This window comes from Stenella coeruleoalba (assembly GCF_951394435.1).
Source record: "Stenella coeruleoalba genome assembly, chromosome: 5".
NCBI lineage: Eukaryota > Metazoa > Chordata > Mammalia > Artiodactyla > Delphinidae > Stenella > Stenella coeruleoalba.
In genome coordinates this window covers 11,006,430-11,018,585 of record NC_137150.1, presented here as the reverse complement: position 1 = coordinate 11,018,585, position 12,156 = coordinate 11,006,430, and the positions used below count along the sequence as shown (strand labels likewise).

Below are 12,156 nucleotides of genomic sequence, written 5' to 3'. Positions count from 1 at the left end.
TGATATGGACTGATTTCCTCTGGAGGGTCTTGTTAAAATGCAGATTCTGGTTGAAGGATGTGGGATGGAGGAGGGGAGGGTGAGATTCTGCGTTTCCAGCAAGTTCCCAGGTGACGCCAGTGTTGCTGGTCCTCACACTGTGTCCCCAGAGTCGGCAGCACAGCCTCGGAGTGACACACGTGGGATTGCACGAGGTTGGAGGCATGCATATGGGGCTGGAGACCGAAGTCTGGGGGCAGCAGGGACCTCCTTCCCATGGGTTCGCTGTGGGTTCTGAAACCGAGCGGGGCCTGCGGCGGTCCCAGGCACGGAGGCCTTTTTTTGTCCCCTGTTTCTTTTTTTTTAACATCTTCATTGGAGTATAATTGCTTTACAATGGTGTGTTAGTTTCTGCTCTATAACAAAGTGAATCAGTTATACATATACATATATCCCCATATCTCTTCCCTCTTGCATCTCCCTCCCTCCCACCCTCCCTATCCCACCCCTCTAGGTGGTCACAAAGCACGGAGCTGATCTCCCTGTGCTATGCGGCTGCTTCCCACTAGCTATCTACCTTACGTTTGGTAGTGTATATATGTCCATGCCACTCTCTCGCTTTGTCACAGCTTACCCTTCTCCCCTCCCCGTGTCCTTAAGTCCATTCTCTACGTCTGCGTCTTTATTCCTGTCCTGCCCCTAGGTTCTTCAGAACCTTTTTTTTTTTTTTAGATTCCATATATATGTGTTAGCATACAGTATTTGTTTTTCTATTTCTGACTTACTTCACTCCGTATGACAGACTGTAGGTCCTTCCACCTCACCACAAATAACTCAATTTCGTTTCTTTTTATGGCTGAGTAATATTCCATTGTATATATGTGCCACATCTTCTTTATCCATTCATCTGTCGATGGACACTTAGGTTGCTTCCATGTCCTGGCTATTTAGAGCTGCAGTGAACATTGTGGTACATGACTCTTCTCAAATTATGGTTGTCTCAGGGTATATGCGCAGTAGTGGGATTGCTGGGTCGTATGGTAGTTCTGTTTTTAGTTTTTTAAGGAACCTCCATACTGTTCTCCATAGTGGCTGTATCAATATACATTCCCACCGACAGTGCAAGAGGGTTCCCTTTTCTCCACACCCTCTCCAGCATTTGTTGTTTGTAGATTTTTTGATGATGACCAATCTGACTGGTGTGAGGTGATACCTCATTGTAGTTTTGATTTTCATTTCTCTAATGATTAGTGCTGTTGCGCATCCTTTCATGTGTTTGTTGGCAGTCTGTATATCTTCTTTGGAGAAATGTCTGTTTAGGTTTTCTGTCCATTTTTGGAATGGGTTGTTTGTTTCTTTGATATTGAGCTGTATGAACTGCTTGTAAATTTTGGAGATGAATCCTTTGTCAGTTGCTTCATATGCAAATATTTTCTCCCATTCTGAGGGTTGTTTTTTCATCTCGTTTATGGTTTCCTTTGCTGTGCAAAAGCTTTGAAGTTTCATTAGGTCCCATTTGCTTATTTTTGGGTTTTTTTTCCATTTCTCTAGGAAGGGGGTCAAAAAGGATCTTGCTGTGATTTATGTCATAGTGTGTTCTGCCTATGTTTTCCTCTAAGAGCTTTATAGTGTCTGGCCTTACTGTCCCCTGTTTCTTGTAGGCAAGACTCCAGCCTCTATGACCTTCTCTGAGTTCCAAAGGGTGGATTCGAACAAAGGACGAGCAGCCAGGAGACCACCTGAGGCAAGATTAAAGGGACCAGAGCAGCTCATCAAGGTGAGGAGATGAGGTTAAAGGAGGGCAGGCCCTGCTCACACCCTAATCTTGTCAGAGACCCCACCCTTGAAGCACTGTTATAAAACTCTTCATCCAGTCGTCTGGGGTTGGGACACACAGTTCTGAGGGCATTAGCCCGCTGTGGCCCCCTTTGCCTGGCAAAGTAATAAAGCTGTCCTCTTCTACTTCACCCAAAACTCTGTCTCTGAGATTTGATTCGGCACCAGTGCAGGGAGGCTGAGCTTTCAGCATCGTTTCTCATGTGCTATCACTTGCTGTCAGCATGGACTTCAAGGCTGGGAAGATAGAAATCCCCCCAGAGCTGACCCTCGGGTGCCCACCATGCCTTTATGCAGACTCCCGAGCCCCTCTGTGGCAGCTCTGGTCCACCTGTTTTCCTCATTGCATTCAACAAATATTGATGGGGAAGCTCTACACCCCGGGCACTGGTGTGGGCTGGGCACACAGCATGAGCAAGGTAGACAATGTCCCTGCTCGCAAGACCAGGGGTCAGTTTACGGGTTCTGTAAGAAGCCAGATAGGAGGTATCTTAGGCTGTGGCTCTGATACAGCAATTCTGTCACAACTACTCAACTCTACCCGTTAGTGCAAAAGCAGCCAGAGACGATAATATTTAACTACAAAAAAAAGCCAGATTGGACCCCTGGCCATAGTTTGCCAACCCCAGCCATAGAGCTGACATTTTATGAAAGGGAGACCAAAGGAACAAAAACTAAGAAAACCGTAACAACGTGAGAAAACTCTGCTGAGAAAGAAAATAGGTTATTGGGTGGAGAGTGACGGGGAGGGTACTGCAGGCGGAGTGGCTGAGCAGACGTGTCTGAGGAGGTGGCGGGCACACTGAGTGCTGAGGGACAAAGGAGCTGGCCATGGTGAAAATCAGAAGGCAGAGCGTGCCAAACGGCCGGAGCCACAAGCCGCAGGGCCCTAAGGCTGGAGCAAGCTTCGGGTGCTTGAGCACTCAACAGGTACACTGTGGCTACATTGAGTGGGCAGTGGTGGTCATTTGAGCTGATGCAGGAGATAACGGTCCCCGCGTGCCGCGTGTGGGGCTTTGCTCCCAGGGTGAGGAGTTTGTCTGGTCTTCTTCCCATGATGGAAAGACACAGGAGGGGTTCCCCAGGAAGGGTGACATAATTCCTCTTTCCCGTCCCCATGGCAGGCCCAGACCCCAGGCTGAGGGATGTTCCTCCTCAATGGACCCCCTCTCCCAGGCCGGCCAGAGGGGCCAGGAGTCCGTGAGACAGGGTCTCTGGAGGGTACTCTTTGTCTGCCTAGAAAATCCTTTCTCTAGCATTTTGCCTTTTTCTCACTCTTACTTGAGCTTTGGTGGGGAGAGGTCAGCTACGTGGTGCCAGTATCTGGGGGCCAAACTGAGCTCAGGGTAACAAGTTCCCTGTTACCTCCATTTTTCTGGCCTGAATGCAGGTACCTCTGGGTCCACTGGTGGGGTCACATTGTCATCAAATGTTTGTCTGGTGATAACTATAATAATAACCACACCCATTATCACCACTTTGGGGGGTGCCCAAGCGACCAAGCAGCTCACTTGGTCACCCCCCAAATCCAGTACTGCAAGGGAAGTTATTATCCCCATTGTGTGGAGGAGGTCGTCAAGGCTGGGAGGCAGAATCCCCCAGAGATGAACCAGTGTTCTGTCCATGTGGTTCCTCCAGGGCAGGAAGACAACCCCATGTCACCTGAAAAGGGGCAGCTCTGCCCAGAGGGCATCCCTGCTCTGAACAGAGGACAGCAGGGTAGGGCCTGGGGGATGCACCGACCTGGGGCCCCGGAGGCCCGGGGGAGCTGAGCGACCCTTGCACGCATGGGGCCCGTGTGGTCTCCAGTTCCAGGACGAGATTCTTCATGTCTGGGGAGAGAAGCTTCAAGGCAAAGCGACACAGGTTACAGGTCAGACTTGGGGGACAGAAGAATGGTTACCTCCTGGACACAGACCTGTTCTATAGCCCAGCCCCTGAGGCTGGCGTTTCCCTGACACCCAGTGGGCATCTCAAGAAGGCGACCTCTGGGTCCCCAGTTTCCATTCTCTCATCTGCTCTGAGACGAACCTGGTTTGAATGGATTAGAGAGAGATAATGACCTCTCGGATGGAGTTAGGAAGCTCACTCAGGGGCTTTTATCCAATGTCCAGGACAGCACCATCCAAGAGAAATATAATGTGAGCCACCAATGCGAGACATCCTATATAGTTCAAAATTTCCTGGTAGCCACATAAAAAAGGTAAAAGGAAACAAGTGAAATCAATTTTAATAAGTATTTTATCTTACCCAATATATCCCAAGTATTATTATTTCAATGTATAGTCAATGTAAAAAAATTACTGAGATATTTTACATTCTTATAAAATGCATCCAATGTGTAGTTTACACTCAGCACATCTCAACTGGAGCTGGTCACATAGGGCCAGTGGTTACTGTACTGGAGGGTACAGGTCTAAGAGGTTCTGGAAAGATCTGAGCATCTCAAATCCCTGAAATGCCCTGGCCAGCTATCTTCTAGGTCAGCTTCTCCGACCCTGCTCTTTCCTCACCTTTTCCTCTCTCCCCACTTCCGTTCCCTCTCACAGGACTGTTTCCTGTGTCACCTCATGGATATGGTGTAAGTTCAGTTCGGGCTGTGGAAGGGAATTTCACAAACACTTGGGGAGAAGAAAGACAGAAGGGAAAATTCCATGTCCGAGCCACTGATAGGAGCTTTATAACCAGAAAGTTATAAATTCACCTCAATGTTTTTGAGAGGATGGAACACCTTGCCAAGTCCAATTCCCTGCTGAGAAGCATTTCCCTTCATCACTTGTTTAAGGTGGTGGGAGAACAGACACGTACCAGAAACAGCTAAATGTCCAATCTGGGCTCCGCGTGCCACGTGAGGGCAGAGAGCTAGATCCCTCCGGACAGACTCCCACTGAGCAGTGGGGGAGAAGGTGAGCTGTGTGGTGGCCCTGGGACCTGCATGTCTGCTCTCATGAGCCCAAAGCTACTCACCGGACTTCGGCCCCCTCTGAAGAACGGTGGTGGGAACAGAGGGGGTGGCGGGGGGGTCAGCAGGCAGCATGCTCTGTGGCCGCCACGCTTCTTCTGATCCAGGCCGGGAAGGGCTGTTCAGAGAAAACAATGCTCATTAGCGTGGGGTCAGTGCTAGGGCCTCTGGGTGTCCACCACGCCCGGGAAGACTGCGTCTCATTTTCGAGTCTCATTTCCAGGCTGTTGGGTGTGAGCACACCTCCTGCCTATACCTGATCTAGCCCTCCCCTGCCTTCACTGGATAAATGAACAGATGGTGTGGCCACTGTGACCATCACGAGGTCCAGGGCTGCTTCTCCAGACACTGACTGGTCACTCTGTAGATGGGACAAGGAATGCCAAGTTCAAACTTACTCATAAGGTACCCCCAACAGTTGGGGAGAAGGCAGTGTCTGTTAATACCCTTGATGCTGTGCCCAGAAGGAACTGTTCTGAGCGGGGAGGCAGCAGGGCTGGGGGCAGCGCTGATCAGACCCAGAGCCAGGATTTCAAACATAAATTTGACTCCAGACTCTACACAGACATTCGAGGTCACCCATGCTCACTGGAGAGCTAAGGTTTAATGTCTCCAGACACAGGTGTGAGGAGATGAAGAGAGGACCCTGGATACTTACAGCTTCCTTGTCACATGCCCGTGTGCAGTGTTAGTACATGTTCAGTGTTGAAGTGTACCTGGCAGGAAGGACACGGATCCTAAGTGTACAGCCCACTGGATTTCTGCAAAGGGGACACACCCTAGAAGCCAGCACTTGGGTGGAGACACAGAACTCCCTGGCCTCTAGAAGCCCTTTCAGCTCCTGTCCAGTCTCTGCACTGCTCCCTGTACACCACCCTGGCTGCTAGCCCTGGGAAGTCCTTGTGCCTGTATTTGAACTTTATATGAACGGGAATTCTTGTGTCTTTCTTTTGCTCTACATAGTGTCTGTGAGGGGCTTCCTGGTCATTGCTTGTCGTTTTTATGCTGCTGAATAGGGTTCCCATTCAGGCTCATGCATTGGCTGGTGGGAGTGGAAATTGCTTCAACCTCTTTGGAAAATTCTCGGCATTGTCTACAAAAGCTGAACATAGGCACATACGATAGCTCGGCAACTCACTCCTAGGCGTTTACCGATGGAAAAGCGAGTATGTGTTCACCCAACACACGTACTAGAACATTCATAGCAGTGAGATCCATGATCGCCCAAAGCTGTAATTTTCCAGCTCCCAGTTTTGGTCTCGTGATGGTACCTCCATCTCCAGCCTTTCTCCAAACCTCGGATCTCACAGAACATGGGCGGGTTTCCCCCCACCCCCTGCACTCCTCTTGCCCTGAACCCAGTTTTCAGTGTTGTCTCCCAGGGGACAGTGCTAGCCTTCTCTTTCCACCCTGGGATCCAAGACTTGCCTCACACACCAGGCAACCAGCAGGTGCTCCCCAGAAGGCACCCGGTGTGGGGCGGCTTGTGTCAGCTCCAGCGCCCCGGGAATCACTGCCCTGAGCACACCCACACCCTCACACCCAGCAGAGGAGCATCCACTGGCAGGGCCAGTGGTCCTCAGCGCCCTCAGACACAATGCCCCCATTGGCAAGGAACATTTTTAAAGACACCTTTGTTATCCTAAAATGAAATTCATACATAATACAACATACCTATACAATTAAAAAATCAATATAGTGCTCTGAATATAATATAAAAGAGAACTCTCAGAAAAGTGATTTATGATATAAACAGGCATATTGTGACTATAAGTGGCCAGGCACTAGCACATCAGGAAACATGATGATGTAGTCAGATGCTTGCACCTATATGCGAAACCGCACTGAATGCAACAGCTACGAACACAAGGTGCAGTAGAGGCAACACAGATGCTTCAAGTGACGTGCCCGCTGTGCAATGTGATTTTCTTAAATGATGAAAAACACTGGGTAAAATCCCAACCAAACAAAGCACAGTCATTACTCAGCAGTTGTAGTCTCAGAAAACTCAGTTTCATACTACAACCGTTCAACAAATTTGATGTCAAAGGGAATCGGTTTCTAGGATGAGATAATTATACAGGGTATGTATCATCCATGTGACATTTCAGAGTCATGTGGGACATGGAACCACTCTTCATGTATGATTCTGTCCCACTCTTTGCGGGAAACCTCTCACCTCAGCCACTGTGACAACTGAAAATGAAAATTTCCAATGTGGCCCCACGAAACACTCTCTGACATAAATTGTAGCAATGTTTTCTTAGGTCAGTCTCCCAAGGCAATAGAAATAAAAGCAAAAATAAATAAATGGACTTAATCAAACTAATAAGCTTTTGCACAGCGAAGGAAACCATAAACAAAACAAAAAGACAACCTACAGAATGGGAGAAAATATTTGCAAATGATGCAACCAACTAGAGATTAATTTCCAAAATACACAAACAATTCATACAGCTCAACAACAAAAAAACAAACAACCCAATCAAAAAATGGGCAGAAGACCTAAATAGACATTTCTCCAAAAAAGATATACAGATTGCCAATAGGCACATGAGAAGATGCTCAACATCACTACTTATTAGAGAAATGTAAATCAAAACTACAATGAGGCACCATTTCACACCAGTCAGAATGACCATCATCAAAAAGTCTACAAATAACAAATGCTGGAGAGGGTGTGGAGAAAAGGGAACCCTCCTACACTGTTGGTGGGAATGTAAATGGGTACAGCCACTATGGAGAACAGTATGGAGTTTCCTTAAAAAGCTAAAAATAGAGCTACCATGTGATCTAGCAATCCCACTCCTGGGTATATACCTAGATAAAACTCTAATTCAAAAAGATACATGCACCCCTACGTTCATCGCAGCACTATTTACAATTGCCAAGACATGGAAGCAACGTAAATGTCCACTGATGGATGGATAAAGAAGATGTGGTACATGTATACGATGGAATACTACTCGGCCATAAAAGAGAATGAAATAATGCCATCTGCAGCAACATGGATGGACATAGAGATTATCATACTAAGTGATGTAAGTCAGAGTAAGACAAATATATCACTTATATGTGGAATCTAAAAAAATGATACAAGTGAACTTATTTACAAAACAGAAACAGACTCACAGACACCGAAAACAAATTTATGGTTACCAAAGGGGAAAGATGGGGGAGGGATAAATTAGGAGTCTGGGATTAGCAGATACAAACTACTATATATAAAGTGGATAAACAACAAGGTCCTTCTGTATAGCACAGAAACTATATTCAATATCCTGTAATAAACCATAATAGAAAAGAATCTGATATATATGTATATATCATATATATATATGAATATATATTCATATTCATATATATATATATGAATCACTTTGCTGTATACCAAAAACTAACACAACTTTGTAATTCAATAAAATACTTCAATAAAAATAAAAAACAAACAAACAAACAATATGGCCCCATTAGAAACTGTTGTCTTATCCCATGTTTGGAGACTGGCTTGGTCATGAACAGTCCACAGAATCTGGTTCCCACAAAAAAGCAGCATCTGCCCCAGGCCAGGTAAGTTAACAAGGAACTGAGGGAATTCAGAGAAGCAGGGAAGAGGTGATGACCAGCTGGGAGGGACATGGGAGCCTTTCTGGAGGAGGTGGTATTCCTGCTAGCTCTGGAAGATTGGGGAAGATTCAGACAGGAAGTCTTCCAGACCCAGGAACTGTCTAGGGCAGTCAGGGGCACTAGAGCTAGACCTTGAAGGACTGGATGGGGCAGGGGTGATGGAAGAGGAAGGCTCCCCAGGGGGAGGGAGGAAAAGCAGGTAGAGACAACGTTCTATTCAGGCCACTGTGACTGCCAGAAGCAGAAGTTCATTCACACCGGCTCAGGTGGGAGAAAAGGGAGGTTCATCATAAAGCTGCCAAATGTTAGGAAGAGCAGGAACTGAAACTCCTAGCACTCCTCTTCTCCTCCCCCCTCCTCTCTCTTCCCCTCTCCTTCCCCTCCCTCCCCTCTCTCCTCTCCCCCCTCCCACCTCCTCTCTCTCCCTCTCTCCCCCCCACCTCCTCTTCTCCCCCTCTCCTCTGTTACGCTTCCTTCTGTGCATCTGTTCACCCTGTCTTTTTTTAATTTCCTCTTTGATTTCTTCAGTGATCCATTGGTTGTTCAGCAGCATATTGTTTAGCCTCCACATGTTTGTGTTTTTTACAGTTTTTTTCTTGTAGTAGATTTCTAATCTCATAGTGTTGTGGTCAGAAAAATGCTTGATATGATTTCAATTTTCTTAAATTTACCAAGGCTTCCTTTATGGCCCAGCAGGTGATCAATCCTGGAGAATGTTCCATGTGCACTTGAGAGGAATGTGTATTCTGTGGCTTTTGGGTAGAGGGCTCAATAAATATCAATCAGGTCCAGCTGGTCTAATGTGTCATTTAAGGCCTGTATTTCCTTATTGATCTTCTGTCTGGATGATCTGTCCATTGATGAAAGTGGGGTGTTAAAGTCTCCCACTATTATTGTGTTACTATTGGTTTCTCATTTTATGTCGTTAGTATTTGCCTTATATATTGGGGTGCTCCTATATTGGGTGCATATATACTTACAATTGTTATATCTTCTTCTTGGATTGAGCCCTTAATCATTATGCAGTGTCCTTCTTTGTCTCTTGTAACAGTCTTTATTTTAAAGTCTATTTTATCTGATATGAGTATTGCTATTCCAGCTTTCTTTTGATTTCCATTTGCATGGAATACCTTTTTCCATCCCCTCACTTTCAGTCTGTATGTGTCCCTAGATCTGAAGTGGGTCTCTTGTAGACAGCATATATACAGGTCTTGTTTTTGTATCCATTCAGCCAGTCTATCTATGTCTTTTGGTTGGAGCATATAATCCATTTACATTTAAGGTAATTAACAATATGTATGTTCCTAGTGACATTTTCTTAATTGTTTTGGATTTGTTTTTGCAGGTCCTTTCCCTTCCCTTCCTCTTTTGTTCTCTTCTCTTGTGACTTGACAACTAATTTTAATGTTGTGTTTGGATTCCTTTTTGTATGCGTATCTATTGTAGATTTTTGGTTTGCAGTTACCATGAGGTTTTGATATAGCAGTCTGTATATAAACAAGATTGTTTTAAGTTGCTGGTCTTTTAATTTCAAATGCATTTCCAGTATCCTGCACTTGTACTCTCTCTTCTCACGATTGCTGGTTTTGATAGCATATTTTTGCGCAGATGATTTCCTTCTTTTACTTTATGTTTGCCTTTACTGGTGAGCTTTTCCATTTGTAATTTTCTTGTTTCTAGTCATGGCATTTTCTTTTCCGCTTAGAGAAGTTCATTTAGCATTTGGTGCAAAGCTGATCTGGTGGTGGTGAATTCTCTTAGCTTTTGCTTGTCTGTAAAGCTTTTGATTTCTCCGTCAAATCTGAATGAAAGCCTTGCTGAATAGAGAATTCTTGGTTGTAGGTCCTAGCCTTTCATCACTTTAAATATATTGTGCCCCTCCCTTCTGACCTGCAGAGCTTCTGCTGAGAAATCAGCTGATAACCTTATGGGAGTTCCCTTGTATGTTATCTGCTGCTTTTCCCTTATTGCTTTTAATATTCTTTCTTGGTCTTTAATTTTTGTCAGTTTGACTACTATGTGTCTTGGCATGTTCCTCCTTGGGTTTATCCTGCCTGGGACTCTCTGTGCTTCCTGGACTTGGGTGACTGTTTCCTGTCCCATGTTAGGGAGTTTTCAGCTATTACTCTTCAAATATTTTCTCAGGTCTTTTCTCTCTCTCTTCTCCTTCTGGGACCCCTATAACGCAAATGTTGGTGCATTTAATGTTGTCCCAGAGGTCTCTTAGACTGTCTTCATTTCTTTTCATTCTTTCTTCCTTTATTCTGTTCTGTGGCAGTGAGTTCCACCATTCTGTCTTGCAGCTCACTTATCCGTTCTTCTGCCTCAGTTACTCTGCTATTGATTCCTCTTAGTGTATTTTTCATTTCAGTTATTGTATTGTTCATCTCTGTTTGTTTGTTCTTTAGTTCTTCTAGGTCTTTGTTAAACATTGCTTCCATCTTCTCAGTCTGTGCCTCCATTCTTTTTCTGAGATCTTGGATCATCTTCACTATCGTTACTCTGAATTCTTTTTCTGGCAGATTGCCTGTCTCCATTTACTTATTTGTTCTTCTGGGGCTTTAGCTTCTTCCTTCATCTGGGACATAGTCCTCTGCTGTTTCATTCTGTCTGACTTTTTGTGATTATGGTTTCTGCTCTGCAGGCTCACGGATTGTAGTTCTTCTTGCTTCTGCTGTCTGCCCGCTGGTGGACAAGGCTATCCAAGAGGCTTGTGCAGGCTTCCTGATGCGAGGGGCTGGCTCCTGCCCACTAGTGGGTGGAGCTGGGTCTTGTCCCTCTGGTGGGCAGGGCTGTGCTCAGGAAGACTTTAAGCAGCCTGTCTGCTGATGGGTGGGGCTGTGTTCTCACCCTGTTGGTTGTCTGGCCTGAGGCGTCCCAGCACTGGGGCCTATAGGCTGTTGGGTGGGGCTAGGTCTTGGGGAGGAAGTGGCAGCCTCCAGGAGGGTTCACGCCAATGAGTACATGCCAGAGCTGCTGCTTCCAGTGTCTTTGTCCCCACAGTGAGCCACAGCTGCCCACCCGCCTCCACAGGAGACCCTCCAATACTAGCAGGTAGGTCTGTCCCAGTCTCTTATGAGGTCACTGCTTTTTCCCCTGGGTCCTGGTGGGCACGTGACCTTGTGTGCCCTCCAAGAGTGGAGTTTCCGTTTCCCCCAGTCCTGTGGAACTCCTGCAATCAAATCCCATTAGCCTTCAGAGCCAGATTCTCTGGGGGCTCCTCCTCCCATTGCCAGACCCCCAGGCAGGGAAGCTGGACGTGGGGCTCAGAACTTTCACTGCTGTGGGGGAACCACTGTGGTATAATTGTTTTCCAGTTTGTGGGTCGCCCACCCAGTGGGTATGGGATTTGATTTTATTGTGATTGCACCCCTCCTACCATTTTGTTGTGGCTTCTTCTTTGTCTTTGGATGTAGGGTACCTTTTTTGGTAGGTTCCAGCAGTTTTTTTTCAATGGTTGTTCAGTTGTGATTTCAGTGTTTTTGTAAGAAGGGGTGAGCTCACGTCCTTCTACTCTGCCATCTTGCTGGCCGTAACTAAGAAGTCCTCAGGCAGATGGCTTCTGGCAGGGCTGTACCTGGAATTCCATGACATCAGCAGGAATCGTCTCTCCCGACCTCTCGGCTCTGCTTACTGGTGTCATCCTCACTCAGGTGACTCTGCCTTTATTTTATGAGAGCAAGATGGGCACTAACTGCCACAGGCTGACCCACCCTGTCTTTTTTTGCATCTTTACTCCCCCATCACTGCAT

At 46.3% G+C, this 12,156-nt stretch overlaps 1 protein-coding gene across 2 annotated transcripts in view; it reads right to left on the bottom strand.

The window, feature by feature from the left end:
• The window catches only part of COLQ (collagen like tail subunit of asymmetric acetylcholinesterase), a 65,988-nt gene that overhangs the window by 27,710 nt on the left and 26,122 nt on the right, over positions 1-12,156 (bottom strand). For both annotated transcript variants that reach the window (XM_079923336.1, XM_079923337.1), the window contains exons 2-3: positions 4,783-4,895; positions 3,559-3,660 (exon numbers count right to left, since the gene is read on the bottom strand). In XM_079923336.1, coding sequence (XP_079779462.1) covers positions 3,559-3,660; positions 4,783-4,895 — 215 coding nt within the window. The remainder of the gene's footprint in view (positions 1-3,558; positions 3,661-4,782; positions 4,896-12,156) is intronic.